Below are 15,940 nucleotides of genomic sequence, written 5' to 3' on the forward strand. Positions count from 1 at the left end.
AATACAACAAGTAATCCTGTGGTCTCACAGGACTGATTGTTGCTCTGTATGCACCCCCCTCTACTATTGCATAGATTTGTGGGTTACAGTCTGCCGAATTCCCTGGTTCTGGATTGGTACATTGTCTTGGCCTGCACTTTGCTAGAGGATTTAGGGTTTCAAAAATGGGTCATATTTGCTTCTAAAATTGGAAAAACAGTATACCTTAAAGATTTTGAATGTTTTTTTAAAAACAGCTGCAGACCAGCTTGGGCCTTTACAGTCTTTAAAGACACTGTATAGTGACTCTGCGTGATCCAATGATGTAAAGACACTAAAAAAGTTACTTTGAAGAACTCGGACATGACTCTCTCAACTGTTTGGTTCTTCTATGAAGACTGCTTTTACAAACTATGACTATCTAAAAAGCATGAGTCATGAGCAGGGGCGGCTCCTCTGCTAAGGCGGAGGAGCATCGCCCCACTGGAATGTGGGGAAAGGAAAAATAAAATTATGATAAAGCAATGTTATCATCATTTTATTTTTCCTGGGAGTAAGGGATGGGGCTGGGCTGGAGGAAGAGGGCCAGAGGAAGGCTTTTACCGCACAAAGTGCACATGTCTGTTTGGCTGGCCAAACAAACATGGGCACTTTGCACAGCTGAGTGAACAACATGCACAGGCTCCCACTCCCAGTCTGAGCGGTGAAGCAGGCCACTCAGACCAATCACGACGCTGCTGTCATGCTGGTTAAAGCAGCCTCGAGATTGGCTGGGAGCCTGGGTGTAGCCGGGAAGGAGAAGAGGACGAGGATGGAGGGGAGACAAACGCGTCTCCCCTGAAGCTAAGCATTTCAATTGTTTTTTTTTTACCCTCCTCCCATTTCCCCACCTTGTCCTGCCTTGCCACCCCTGTTGAGTGGCAGCCGCCACTAGTCATGAGAAATTAGCAAATGTACTCTCGAGGTTGTCAAAAATCGGAATGGTATGGAGTGCTTGGCCACAGTTCCCAGGGCTTGGGCGATGACATCTGAAGAGGCAGGGCATATGTTGGTGCAGATTCCTTTGTATCATGGTGGTAGCATTCTTAAAGTCTAGCTGAATTTTCTGACCATGGAAACAGAAAGTGCAATGCTTAATTTATAAAATAATGAGTGTCCATGCCCAAAGTGCTGCTCATACTCCAGCGGCTGGCGCTATTAAATGCAGCACGCTGAATACCAAGGCTGCCTAGTCCTGAATCCACTGCCAGACAATGTGTGCTCCTTCTTCTCACTCTTGCAAGTTCCAGCTTTCTCCCTTGGTGAGGAGGTTTCCTTTTTTCTCTTCCTCCTTCTTTCCCATTTGTGTGTCTTTCCCTCTCTTGTCCTCTGGAAATTTCTGATGAGGAAAAATAAGTTCCTGTCCGCAATAATGAGTGCCCATGGCCCCCACCGGCAACCACCGCCTCAAATTAAGTACAGAGAAATGGTATACAAGAAGCAGCATGCCTGGTAGCCATCACAGAGTATGAAAAGACGATAGAAACCTTTTATACCTTCTATAAATTACTCCTGTGGTCTCTTTTTCCTTTGGTTCCATTCCTTTCCTCCAATCGGTCGCTCTCCCTTATTGTTACTCTGTGGTATGGTCTGTATCCTTGGGAGTGCTTTAGGTTTTTAGAGTCCTCCAAGACCTACAGAGTGCGTTATGTCACAGAGGCCACACATGTATATAATCACAACAAATTGTTTAAGCATTGTATAGCTCATTCTTTTTAGTCACATTAGCCTTCCTGAATTGTGAAACTTCGGACCAATCAATCAGTATACTTGTAAAACGCGTCTAGTCACCCGCTAGGGTCTCAGACGACACCGACGGTGCCATTCATCCGTTCTCTCCTTGCTTTGTTACTGCTTACCTGATTGCTCTGAGCTTCTGCCTTATAAGTATGATGTAGACCATGTGTGTAGTTGTGTAGCTGAGGAGAAGCATTATTTTCAATCAGCACGAATATCTTGTTTCTGAATCCTGACAGTGGCCACAGAGGATGGAAGGAATTGCTGGCTTGATCACAATCAACAGTTCCTTATCCAGTTGTAAGGCAAGGTTGATATCATATGCTCAGCACAGCATAAATAAACTGCCATAACATATTCAACAGGAGAGCAAGCTAGCATGTGGTGCAAGGTTTTATCAGTCTCATGCAAAGTGACATAACCCAGCCGTTTCCAATATGGCAGGAACACTGCAGTGACACGTTCTCCTCAACCCTCTTACGGGCAGACACCTAGAGTTGACTTACCCCAGAAACAGTCATGATATACAAAATATTTCGAGACGTGGATTTAGAATTTCAGGACTCCTTCATAGCGGAAGGAAAGAAGAGCTGTCTGGAAACACAAAAACACCTCAAAAATGGAAAGCTGAGCTGAAGAGGAATTAATTTATTCTAATAAATGCAGCTAAAAAAATGTCAGCAACTTTCAAATGCAACTTCATAAAAGGTCGAGGAACAAAAAGCTCCTATAAAAATAAAACAAAAATTACTTTCTCCATCTTGATGCAACCCACAGAAGGAATTTGAGACGTTTGGTGGCCACAGCAGGCCTTGGAACACAACAGTTGCTACATATGGTTTGGCACAATCTATGAAATTAAGTCAAGACAAAGATGTGGTTCAATTACTACTGTTTTCAAGTAGATGTGCAGACTCAAAAAATAAATAAAGACAAGAACAGTGTAAAGTCCATGAGTTTATGGGGTCTTGAAAAAGAGCCAGAACTCACAAAGGCAACAAAGAAAATCCAGTTAAAATCACGATATTAACCAAATCTATTTTGGATTTAATAAAGTTGTCCATTTGAGATTATTTTTTTGAGTAGCAGGACTATGTTGTCTACAAGTTGGAAATCTCTGCATACATGTGAATAAATGCACATGCTGCTTGAAACTAATGCGGGAGATAAAAAAAGAAACTGAAAACAAATTCTGAAATAGAAAATGTCCTATTCCAGATGCGAGTTTAACAGAGTTGTCCTTTTCAGGGAACTAAAAACAATAACAGCTATTAAAAGCCCTGTGCGCCATTGTTCTTCTGCCAGCTGGCAACAGCTGGTGCATGACGGAACCGTTTCAATATTTCTAATTCACTTTCCCAAAAGAGGGGTTGGGAAGATTAAATAAAGCTTATAGAAAAGAGAGACAATCAGCATGCTGGCCTAAAGGGATCCTGTAAGTTGTACAACATTATTTAATGATATCCTTAAGTATTTATTTTGGTAGCAAAGATGCCTGAGCTGCTAAGGCCTAGGGGATATTGTGAAGAGGTGGCATGTTTAAATTCATTTCAGTGTGATATATAATACGCAAATACCATGGTATCGTCACCTTTGTTACTTTACAGCTTGCGCAGAACGCCGAGCCACAAATTGTTATAAGTCCCTTCCCTTTTACTATAAACTAGTAATAAAGGATGAGACACACAGACGCCACACTTTTCACAATACAGACATGCATCTAAAGACTACATTTGTATCGATTTTGACGAGTATGTGAAGTCCTTTTCTGTAGAATTAAAACAAAGATCTGCAGGGCCGCCGTAATAAAGAAGGTCTGCCCATTGTGTCAGAGATCATATAGAAGGAAAGATATGTCCGTGTATTCCCAAACAACACAAAAAGGTACACAGCGAGTGTGTTGCTCAGAGCATCTTAGCCGTCCTGTCTATTTAATATAGCATAATTTCTAAGACACTACAGAAACTTAATAACAAATATCATCATGAGGAGCTGTAAAATGTAATAACAGGAAGTTCATGGTGGTCATCTTACCTGCTTCGCTGCTAGGCCTTTTCCCCCCATGGTAGGCCTTTTTATAAAATATTTGGGGTAGTTTGTGATGAGGACTTCATAACTTTTTGTCCACATAAGGTATTGACGCCAAATTTGCATCTTTTTCCCCAAAAATCCTGGGGATTCTAAAGGTACCCAGAGTTTGTGGAAGAAAGAAAGCGTCTGTTTTTTCCCTGCAAATGGCATAACATTTTTCAACACAGTTTTGGCATTTTACTAGACATATCCCATTTTTAGGGTTGAGCGTGAAAGCACTCTGTCCCTGTTGTAATCTCTATGTGGCCTTTTAACCACACCCATGTCATGCCCATCACTTTTGCTGGTTCATGGGCTTGCCTTTTAAAATTCACTTGATTTCATCAGTGAAAGGCATGCATACGTCATGACTTTTCCAGTGTTTAGCCCTCCTGAAAAGCACTGGTCAACTAGTGAAAAAATACAAGGCTCCATGTTTTCGGTATGGTTTCTGGACTAATTTTTCTCTTTATTTCTTAGGCAGCGCGATCTCGCTGGGCAGTAATCGATCACTTTTCATAACTACCAGTTTATTTCTATTGTTTATCCTAGCGCTCCGACGCAAATTCAAAGTTTTACACACTGCGATCGATCTTGTTTAAAAAAAAATGTTTTTATTACCATGCAAAGGCAAAACCGGACAGTCACCTTCATGCTCATGGCGTGGCGCTTTAAATCAGTTCCCTATGTGAACTTGTAATACTTTTCATTTTCGGTTTATGTGGCAAGAAAAGTCCAGTTAGAAGTTTAAAATGCTAATAGCACTAACTCGAGCAAACGCAAGACCCATGGCATTGTAAATGCTTATTCCTAATTGGTGTGCTTTCAATCTCCTTCCAGTTAGAGGTAGAAATGGGTGTAAAACCAATAGTGGATCCCGAAAGGCATTTCTGAAAAGTAGACAATTCTGAATTCAGCAAAGGGTCATTTGTGTAAATCTTTGAAGGTTTTCCTATAGAAAATAACAGTTGGAATGAAAAAAACAATTGAAATTGAGTTGAAAAACCAACCATTTGTGTCTTCGTTTTCATCTGTAACCTCTTCCAACTATGGCAGATTTTCGAAAGCAATATACTGTTATGTCTGCTGGACCCTTCTGGTTGAAGGGTTATATAGGGCTAGTAGGTTCACCGAGAAACCGAGGTTCCCAAAGCTAATAACTGAGTGCACCTTGCAATGGTTTTTAATTGTGTACCGGGTAAATTCAATAATCACCAAAGTGGGCACAAGATATGGAGTTTAGAAGCAGTGGTTATTTGCACATCTCTGAATTTACAGGCACACATACCAGCATGTGAATTAGAGGGCATTTATCAAAATTACTTATTTTGTTTTACATTTGGAAGGCTCAAATGCAGAGATAATTGGCAATACTATTCTGTGTTCCTTGAAGTCTCCCTCACTTGTGTGGGTAGGCCTAGTGCCTCTGACTGGAAACGTCCCAAAAAGCAATATAAACACATCACATTTTTCCACAGAAAATTGACCCTTTATTTGCAATGTGCCTAGCTGTGGATTTTGGGCCCTAGGTCAGCTGACACCTAGGGAAACCTTGGAAACCTGTACATTTTTGAAAACTAGATAAACAGGGCAATCCATGATGGGGTCACTAGTGTGGCTCTCACCAGGTTCTGGTACCTAGGATCCCTTGGAAACCTCAACAATTGTTTAAAAACACATTTTCCTCCTATTTCTGTGATGGAAAGTTCTGGAATCATAGGGGAGAAACAAAGTTCCTTCCACCCAGCATTCCCCTAAGTCTCCTGATTAAAATGCTACCTCACTTGTGTGGGTAGGCCTAGTGCCTGCGACAGGAAACAGTCCAAATCCTATTGTCACAAAACAACCTGTTTTTGCAAGGGGGCTAATCTATGTTTTTTGCCCCAAACTCAGAGTCCATCTAGGGAAACCTACCAAAGCCAGACATTTCTGAACAGCAGCCTGGGGGAGTCCAGGAAGGTGTGGCTTGTGTAGATTCTCCACCGGGTTGCCTTCGTCCAGCCTCCTGGCCAGAGCCTGCAGCCTGTTTCTGAAACCGATCTCCTCTACTAGATAACACTGAGCACCCAACGCTGTGTTGGTACTTTGTAACCGGCCACCCCTGTGCTGCTGAGGGTGTAAGACTGGTGCTGCCTTGTGGCCTGGCTATCCCTGTAAAACTGAGGGTGTAAGTTTGGTGCTGCCTTATGGCCCCCCCTTGTACTTACCTCAACTGCAGGAGATTGACCCCTGACCTTGCTTTACTCACCTGGGAGCAGCACATCTTCGGTTACCCCATCTCCATTGGTTAACATTAGGCACCTGACACTGTGTTGGCACTATGCACCCAGCCATCCCTATGCCACTGAGGGTGTAACTTTGGTGCTGCCTTGTAGCTCCCCTCACATGTGCTTACCTCAATCCAGGAGACCAAACTCTGATACCGCTTTTACTCACCTGTAAGCAGCGCATCTTCGTTGATCCTCAGTCTCCATTGGTTAACATTGGGCATTCAACTCCGAACTTGACCTCTGCACCCGTCCGCCCCTGTGCCACTGTGGGTGCCTTCTTGGTACTGAGTTGAATCTTGTATGGTGTTGACCTAAAACCCCCGAAAACTGGATTTGTAAGTTGAGCACTTACCTGTAAAACTGCATTCTTGTTTTCCTCCCATATGATAACATTAAAGACTGAAAATAGCAGTGCCGATATTTTTAAACTGAAAAATATTTTTAATTTAAACATTGCTTACCTTATAATCAAGTTCTTTGGTTCAAAGCATATATAAAAGTAAATTATATTTTTTCAATCTGGTCTCAAATTTATTCATTGAATGTGTGTCTCATTGTCTTTGTGAGTACAACAAAGCCTTAACACGACTCCTTGATAAGCCTAACTGCTCGCCCACACTACCACAAATAGATCATTAGACCCATCTATACCTGCCTCTGCAAACCTTTGGGAATCCACTGGACTCTCAGCACAGTGTACATCATTGAACTTGTCTTTTAATTGGTGGAAGGCCTTATCTGCCTTTTCTCCCCACTGAAACTTCATTCCTTTATGGAGTAATTAGTGATGGGAGCAACAATGTTGGAAAAGTGACCAATAAAACGCCTATGGAAGTTGGCAAAGCCCAGGAAGCTTTGTACTTCTCTGACACTTTGCAGAGATTTCCACTGAGCAATAGCTTCAACCTTTTTAGAATCCATCTCTACCCTGTTTGGGGTACAGATATACCTGAGGGACTGTACTTCTTGAACATGAAAACTGCACTTTTCTAGCTTTGCGAAGAGGTGATGTTGTTGTAAGGCTTGTAAAATGGCTTTGACACGGGTGACATGTTCTTCGTAGGTATTGGAGTAAATTAAAATATCGTCAATATAGAAAGCACACTGATTGATAAAGTCATGTAGGGCTTGGTTGATAAAATATTGGAAGGCGGCAGGGGCATTGCAGAGACTGATAGCTATGACGAGGTATTCGTGCAAACCAAATTTGGTCCAGAACGCCGTTTTCCACTCATCACCCACCCGGACAAGATGGTAAGCCCAGCACAAATCCAACTTTGTGTATATTCGTGTATTTTTAACTAGATCAATAAGGGTTGAGATAAGAGGCAGACGGTATCTTTTTTTAATTGTGATCTTGTTTAGGGCCTTATAGTCAATACAGACCCTAGGTTCACCAAAACCCCACTGCCCCCGTCTTTTTAGAGGCAGAAAATTGTGGTGATGGAGCTGGGGACCTAGAAGGTCATTTACAGCCTATAGCAAGCATTTCATCTAAGTATTGTCGGAAATGGAGTTCTCCTTCTCTGTTAAAGTGTAAATGCAATGACACAGGATTTGTGAACATGGTTGTAGATCTATCCGACAGTTGAAGGGATTGTGCGGTGCAAAGTAGTGGCCTTGCCTTTATCGAAGACGACTGCAAAACCTCGATATACTGAGGGTAACTTGTGTTCCCGTTTTTTCTGCATCCCTCATACTTGTTGCAGTACCTTTACTAGGTGGAGCCTCCACCCAAGGTGCAAAAGGTGCTTGAAGGCACAAGGGCACACACAACTAGAAAGTGTTTGCAAAATTGCTACTTCATGTCACAATATCATACACAGAAATATTATTTGACATACATGGTATGCCCACAATATAATTTACAAAGATGTCTCACCATGACCTTTTTTTGTATGCAACGTTTATGACACTAATTATGTCAGACAATGTACCAACACCAATATTTGTATACTAAACCATAGTTAGTTCTCGAATGGAACGAGTGTCAAGAAATTATGCCTTGACACTACAGTGCTTGGAGAGAGTTATTTTGTTTGAATTATTCAGTATAGTTTTCTGGGGTCAAGATAACAGTTGAGTAATAGTACTTCAGTTCGCTCCATCTTCTTCCTGACATTTTTACTGCTCTGAGAGCTTCTGCTAACGCGAGCGACTTTCGGGAGAAATGTACTGTATCGCACAGTAACATTTATTTATGTTATAGCTACAAAGGCTGTGTGGGGTGCTGAACTGCTTGCCTACAGGAGACTGCTGGATTAGAAAAAAGAGCTACCCACCTTCGAACCTGTTTACTTTCTTCCTCAGACAGTTGCTAATCAATCGCCTAACACCACAGTAGTAAGACTACTCCAAATGGCTTCATGTTGTAGTTTTGTTTTGTTGAGTCTGTGGCGCTAGAAAAGAGGTCAGAAGTAAGGACAGGGGAAAGAGTGGCTCCATGTGTACCAGGGAAGACAGTTTTGGAGCCACATGGGAGCACTGCCTAAAGACATCATTCAGGAGCTGCTCTACAGTACCTCGTAGTTTTGCCAAACATTCTGGATCTAGTCGGTCCATGGAGCTATTTCATAAGATGAGGAATCGTCGGGATGTAGCATTTATCCATTAGAAAATAAGGAATGGTTTCTTACCTGTAACTCCAGTTCTCTCGTAGGGGTATTTCCATGATAGTCATAAGCATCGAATAGTTCCGCGCGCCTGCGGGGACCCCGGAGCACTGTTGTGAAGTATATTCTTAAGTGCAAATACCAAAACTTTGAAAAAAGGTTTGTCAAAAAAACACTTAAGAATAACACTGTGCAGCCTATGTGAACAGCTACACAGGCCAAATTGTTAAAAGAAAAAACAGTTATAGTGTAAATTCACGCTTAAACATCTATTTATTTTATAAATATATTAACAAATACATTCTCATATTTTATTTACACCTCTCATGAGAATAAAACAATGCAGGGCAGTGTAGCCCATAGGCTGCCATTATACAGAATGAAAATAGAGCTGTGCCTTTAAGAAAGTAAAGTCTTCCTGTTTCCCATCATGCACAGCGAAAGGCAGTTGCCTCAGTTCTTTTTTGGAGGCTTGTAACCTGACCTGAAGAAACAAAACATTTGTTGGAGTACCAACCTCGATAATATTCATGTTCTATGTCAACTCCACCGGGGAGGAGGGAGGGTTGCTTATGACTATCATGGAAATACCCCTACGAGAGAACTGGAGATACAGGTAAGAAACCATTCCTTCTCTCGTAGGGGATATCCATGTATAGTCATAAGCATTGAATAGAGTAGCAAGCCCATCCCCATAACCGCGGTGGAGTAGACAGAAGAATACTGAGAAAACATGAATCATGCAAATAAATTCTTGAGCAAGGCCTGTCCAACCTGCGCATCTGCCCTAGCGTCTGTGTCAAGGCAGTAATGCTTAGTAAAGGTATGGACCGACTTCCAAGTGGCAGCCTTGCATATTTCTGCCAAAGGGACATTTCTCATCAATGCTGTAGTAGCTGCCTTCCCTCTAGTAGAGTGGGCTTTTGGCCTACCACAAAGGGATTTATTTGCTAACTGATAACATAACATTATACATGAAACAATCCACCTGGATAAAGATTGTTTAGACGTGCCCAACCCTGTTCTAACTGGGCCATAGTTAATAAAAAGCTGTTGTGATTTCCGTAAGCTTTTTGTCCTGTCCAAGTAAAATTTCAAGACTCTCTTTACATCCAGAGAGTGCAGAGTTCTCTCAGCAGGAGTAGTTGGATTTTGAAAGAAAGTCGGTAATGAAATTGTTTGGTTCACATGGAAGTCGGAGACTACCTTAGGTAAAAATTTTGTATGAGTTCTCATTACCACTTTCGCAGAATGAAAAACCGTGTAGGGTTCTTGAGCGCAAAGGGCCTGGATTTCGCTGACCCTACACGCTGAAGTGATTGCCACTAGAAAAGCAGTTTTCCATGTGAGATGCTGAAGTGATGCCTTATGTATTGGCTTGAATGGAGGTAGCATCAGACGCGATAGGACAACATTCAGTTCCCATGGAGGAGATGGTCTTCTAATGGGAGGAAAAACCTTTTTTAAACCCTCCAGGAAGTCCTTAATAACTGGGATTCGAAAAAAGGAAGTTTGTGAGGGGCTCTTTCTGTATGCTGTTAGAGCCGCCAAATGTACCTTTATTGATGACAATTGTAAGCCCGATTTTGCCAAACTTAACAAGTATGGCAGAATAGACTCCTCTCCGCAGGATATCGGATCAATGTTGTTGCCTAAGCACCACATGCAGAATCTCTTCCACTTGCTTGCATAAGTGGATCGTGTGGAAGGGCGCTTTGATTCTTTCAGGATTTCCATACAATCCTGAGGTAAGTTCAAGTGTCCATATTGCACTAGCTCAGGAGCCATGCTGCCAAACTCAACGATGAGAGGTTGGGATGGGACATCTGCCCTCTGAACTTCGTGAGCAGGTCCGGACGATAAGGGAGCCTGATGTGTGGTTTGAGTGACCGGTGAAGAAGGTCTGGGAACCACCATTGGCGTGGCCATTCCGGAGCAATCAGGATCATTTTGGACTGAGCATTGGATAACGCGGAAAGGCGTAAAGAAATGCTCCTGACCAGCTTATCCACAGGGCATTCCCCAGTGTCCCTGGATGGTAATATCTGGAGGCGAAGTTTTGGCATTTTTTGTTTTCTGGGGTTGCGAATAGATCTATAGAGGGGGTACCCCATAGTGCGAAAATGGAATGAACGACGTCGTCGTGTAGAACCCACTCGTGGTTCTCGTCCATTACGCGGCTGAGAGCATCCGCTTGAACATTCTGGATGCCCGGCAGGTGAGTTGCTACTAGCGACATGTTCCTGGCTAGAAGCCAATGCCAGATTGTCTGAGCCTCTCTGGATAGAATCCTGGACCTGGTGCCTCCTTGTTTGATTACGTAGTACATAGTGGCCACGTTGTCCGTCTGGAGAAGGAGAGTTTCCGCTCTCAGAAAGGGAAGGAAAGCTTTGAGCGCAAGGTGGACTGCGCGAAGCTCCAGCAGGTTGATATGATAGAGACTCTCTTTCTGTGACCACTTGCCTTGGACTCGAAGATGTTCCATGTGCGCTACCCATCCGAGCAGTGACGCATCTGTTACGATGGTTTGAGCTGGAGGCCGATGTTGGAACGGATACCCACCAAGAGATTGTCGGGTAGACACCACCATTTGAGGGACTGTAGGGCGTGGGGAGAAAGGAGGACTTTGCTCTCCCATTCGTTCATTAGTTGACTCCATTGATCCTCCAGGTTTTCCTGTAATGGTCTCATATGGAGGCGAGCATTGGGAACGAGATGGATACAAGACGCCATCGAGCCCAGTAGAGAAGCTATTACTCTTGCAGTGGTCTGCGGAGTCTCTTGCAGTTGTTTGCACTTTTGGAGAATCGATAATCGTCGTTCCTCCGAAGGAAACACCTTTCCTAGATTGGTATCTATAATGGCCCCTAAGTAATGCAACCTCGGAACAGGTGTTGCTGTGGATTTCAGGAGATTTACTTGAAGACCTAACCTCTGCAACAGCTGTAGAGTCCATTTGAAATGTTGTTGTGCCTCTAGATAACTGGAGGCCTTTATGAGCCAATCGTCTAGATAGGGGTAGACAAATATTCGATGTTTCCTCAAGTGAGCGGCTACCACCGCCATGCATTTGGAAAAAGTCCTTGGCGCTGATTTGAGGCCGAAGGGCAGAACCGCAAATTGGTAATGACGTTTTCCGACGGTGAACCTTAGGAATTTTCGATGTTTCTTGGTCCCCGGAATATGAAAGTAAGCGTCGCAAAGGTCTATTGCACAGAGCCAGTCGCCCTGGCGAAGATGTGGGTAAATTTGGTGCAAGGATAGCATCCTGAATTTCTCTTTGCGAATCCACTTGTTTGCTGTCCTTAGATCTATAATGGGACGAAACTCTTGCTTGTCTTTTTTGGGCACAAGGAAATACCTCGAATAAATCCCCTTCCCTTGTTGGCTGATCGGGACGGGTTCTATGGCTCTTTTTTGTAATAGAATGGTGACTTCTAACTGAAGAGCTTCGAGGTGTCGGCTGGTTGTTTTGGGTGGAACAGATGGTGGAGGGCTGGTGAATCTGAGAACGTAACCATGTCTCACAATATTCAATACCCAGGCGTCTGTTGTGATGCGTAGCCACTCGTCCAGATGATTTGAGATACTTCCCCCTACCGGAGTGGATAACGGAGGAGGGGGAACCGAAGATTCAGGGCTTCGACGCGGGAGCCTGTCGAGTTGCCTGAGTTTGAGGTGTTGAACGACCCCTTGTCGACCTTCGTTGTGTGGAGAAACCCCTATGATGCTGCTGCTGTTGCTGTTGCTGGGGACGTGAAGACATCCAATGTGGAGTCTGATACCTGTGGGTGAACAGTCTTCGTTGATATGGGCGGAATACCTTTCGCTGTTCTTTCGGTCGTTCCATGCCTACTGCTTTCAGGGTATCCAGCTCAGACTTCATCCTGGCCATCTCGTCATCGGCATGAGAGCCGAACAAAGTGGAGCCTGAGAAAGGTAGATTTTGTATTCTCTGCTGTGCTTCAGGTTTAAGCGATGTAAGTCGCAGCCATGCATGTCTTCTGAGCGCTATTCCGTGAGCATAGTTATGTGCGGATAGTATCGAAGAATCCGCCGCAACACTTATAACTTGGTTAGAAACCATAGCTCCCTCGCACACGACCTCCAGGAAATCTTCCCTTTTGTCCTTAGGAAGATGCTCCGCAAACTGCAGTACAGAGTCCCAGAGGGCTCGATCATATCTCCCTAATAGAGCAGTGGCACTGGCTGCTTTCATGGTGATGGATGCAGTAGAGCATACTTTTCGTCCTGCAGCATCGATCTTTCTGCTCTCTTTATCTGGAGGTGAAGAGGAAGACGGTGACGTAGAATGCAATTTCTTTGCTGCCACTATAACCACCGAGTCCGGTACTGGGTCCGACCTCAAGAATAGAGGATCTTGTTCTGGTGGACGGTATTTTTTAATAAGTCTGGAAGGAGCAGACTTTGTTGCGGCCGGTGTAAGAAAAATGTCCATTGCCGGTTCAATAAGACCCGGAACCAGTGGAAGCAAAGGTCTTGAAGATGTCCTGTGATGCAAGGTCTCGAAGATTACGGACGTCGATGGAGCTGGCACCGCCAGCGGGATATTCAGTTTGGTTGCCCCTCGCACCAAGACCTCCTGGAATGTATTCACATCATCTATGGGGGACACTCTCGGGGACGGTGAGTCCGATAGAGTTGGAGAGTAGTCCTGTGTAGACGAAGAAGAATGTCTATGATGTGAATGCTGAGATCTCTGTGATTCATGACGATGGTGCCGAGAGGAAGAAGAACGTCTAGAAGAATGTCCAGAACGCCTGACAGATTGCGTTGGAGTCCTCGGAACAGGCTCTGAAGGAGGAGCCGGAAGAGGAGCCGTAGGTGTTACCGGTGTCTGCGGCAACGGCGACTGCCGAGGCGAGAGCTGTGGAGACGCTGGGAGCAGGATAAGTGAGGCCGAGGATTCCGATGTTGTATAAACCCTTCTAGGCCTCTTTGATTGTTGTCTCGACGTCGACACACTCCTTGACGTCGAAGAGCGGTGACGGCGACCTCTGGACATCGATTCCTCTCGCCGTGGAGAACCCCTCGACGATGACCCTCGACGTCGTTGTGGTGACGGCGAACGTCTCCGACGGCGAGTACACTGTCTCGACTTCAATCGTCCTCGCCGTGTCGACGGCGAGCCTGACTCGGATCTCCTCGACGTGGATCGTCCTCGCCGTGTCGACGGCGATCCAGATCCTTTCGACGCCGTGTGTCCACGTCGTCTCGACGGCGAAATGGTTGTCGACGGCGAGCGATGTCTTTTCCTCGCCGGCGACCCACTCCTCGACGGCGAACATGTTGGCGCCGTTCCCTGTTTCGACGTCGTCGGAGACCTGTGCCGTTCTTCAGCAGGTCTGGTAGGAGTTATAGAGGAAACAGATTGAGCCCTGGTAGAAGCCTGACCTTCTCCTCGCTCTGTGGTGGAATGGCCACTTTTTCTTCCATCCTCTCTCGCCTGAAGTCGGATTTTCTCTCTATCACGAAGAGTTCTTCTGGAGAAGGTTTTACAGATGTCACACGACTCTGGTTTGTGGCTGGATGGAAGACAAATTATGCAGACCATATGTGGATCTGTTTTAGCCTTTTTTCTGCCACAAGAAGGACATTTGTCAAAAAGTGAAGGCATTTCTAAACTAGAAAAACCTCAAAATTCTGTCAGAATTTAACAGAAACTAGTAGGAAATGATTACTCAATGTTAAAAACGTCGAGTGAAATTGAAATTCAAAAGATTTTAAATGAATTTCTGTCACAAAAAACTTTGTGAGGTAGAGCTCAATGCTTCAGGGTCCTGTCAGAAGGAGCCGGAAAAAAGAACTGAGGCAACTGCCTTTCGCTGTGCATGATGGGAAACAGGAAGACTTTACTTTCTTAAAGGCACAGCTCTATTTTCATTCTGTATAATGGCAGCCTATGGGCTACACTGCCCGGCATTGTTTTATTCTCATGAGAGGTGTAAATAAAATATGAGAATGTATTTGTTAATATATTTATAAAATAAATAGATGTTTAAACGTGAATTTACACTATAACTGTTTTTTCTTTTAACAATTTGGCCTGTGTAGCTGTTCACATAGGCTGCACAGTGTTATTCTTAAGTGTTTTTTTGACAAACCTTTTTTCAAAGGGTTGGTATTTGCACTTAAGTATATACTTCACAACAGTGCTCCGGGGTCCCCGCAGGCGCGGGGAACTATTCAATGCTTATGACTATACATGGAAATCCCCTACGAGAGAACATCAGTTAAGGTAGGTAATTCCTTCTTAAATTGATTTAAAAAATTAGTCATTATAGCTTATTTCATAAACACCCAATCACGTGAATGATGGGCAGAGCAGATACTGTTGGTCTGCTAACACGTACAGCAAGACTTCTGAACTCACTTAGGCAATATAGATTCTCTGTCAGGTACCAAGATAAATCACACCCACATGATCCACCAAGCCTGGTAGTTACCTTGTCGATATGAGGGTGCCAGTACTCATCGTGTGTGGTTTTTGCTGCTGTGCTGTTCATTCGGGAGAAGAACGTGGGTTTGGTCAAGTACAAGTTAGAAGAACTGATACCAAAAGATTTTGCTATCGCCAACTGAATTCTTTGTCTTATATCTCTGAAATATAAAAAAAAAAAAAAAGAAATGAAGGCATTAACATAGGGATACATATGTGTGATAGCAGTGATGGCTCATGATTGGAACGCAAATGTTACAAAGTCACGTAATAATGATTACAATGATTTCCCCTTACAGAGTTGCTTTCTGGGATATCGTCCTTGTAACAAGATGATTTTTCTGTGATACCTGCCAGCCACTTTGCTCTCCACCTCAAATGAGTGAAAAGTGGAGGCAATATGTTTGTTATTTCAAAACTATGCTGTCACATAAATTCAAGGAGTGATCTCAGCAGAGCTACAAATTGTAATCGCTACTACTCATCCTGCTCTACATAAACACTGCTCCAGTGTTGGATGTTTACAAATGTAGTTCACCGTAGCTAGTTTTTGTTCAGTACATTCTTTACTTTCAGTCTGCTTCTTTCATTTACTAACTAAAACAAAGTATTCTAGCAATTCTGTTCTGCAATTAATCCAACAGAGTTAGACAGTTGTACTGCTTGTCCTACCCTCTCTTATATTTGAACCACTTTAAGGGCAATCACAATGTGGCAAGAACGGAAACTGCTTCCCTAATCTGTTAAGTAAAGTTATATTCAAGTCGGCAACA

At 43.7% G+C, this 15,940-nt stretch overlaps 1 protein-coding gene across 1 annotated transcript in view; it reads right to left on the bottom strand.

Annotated features, from left to right (window-relative positions):
* Positions 1 to 15,940, bottom strand: part of OGFOD3 (2-oxoglutarate and iron dependent oxygenase domain containing 3) — a 1,107,281-nt gene that overhangs the window by 235,726 nt on the left and 855,615 nt on the right. The window contains exon 7 of the mRNA XM_069200289.1: positions 15,175 to 15,328. Within this exon, the coding sequence (XP_069056390.1) occupies positions 15,175 to 15,328 (154 nt within the window). The remainder of the gene's footprint in view (positions 1 to 15,174; positions 15,329 to 15,940) is intronic.

This window comes from Pleurodeles waltl, chromosome 7 (genome assembly GCF_031143425.1).
Source record: "Pleurodeles waltl isolate 20211129_DDA chromosome 7, aPleWal1.hap1.20221129, whole genome shotgun sequence".
NCBI classification, from domain to species: Eukaryota; Metazoa; Chordata; class Amphibia; order Caudata; family Salamandridae; genus Pleurodeles; species Pleurodeles waltl.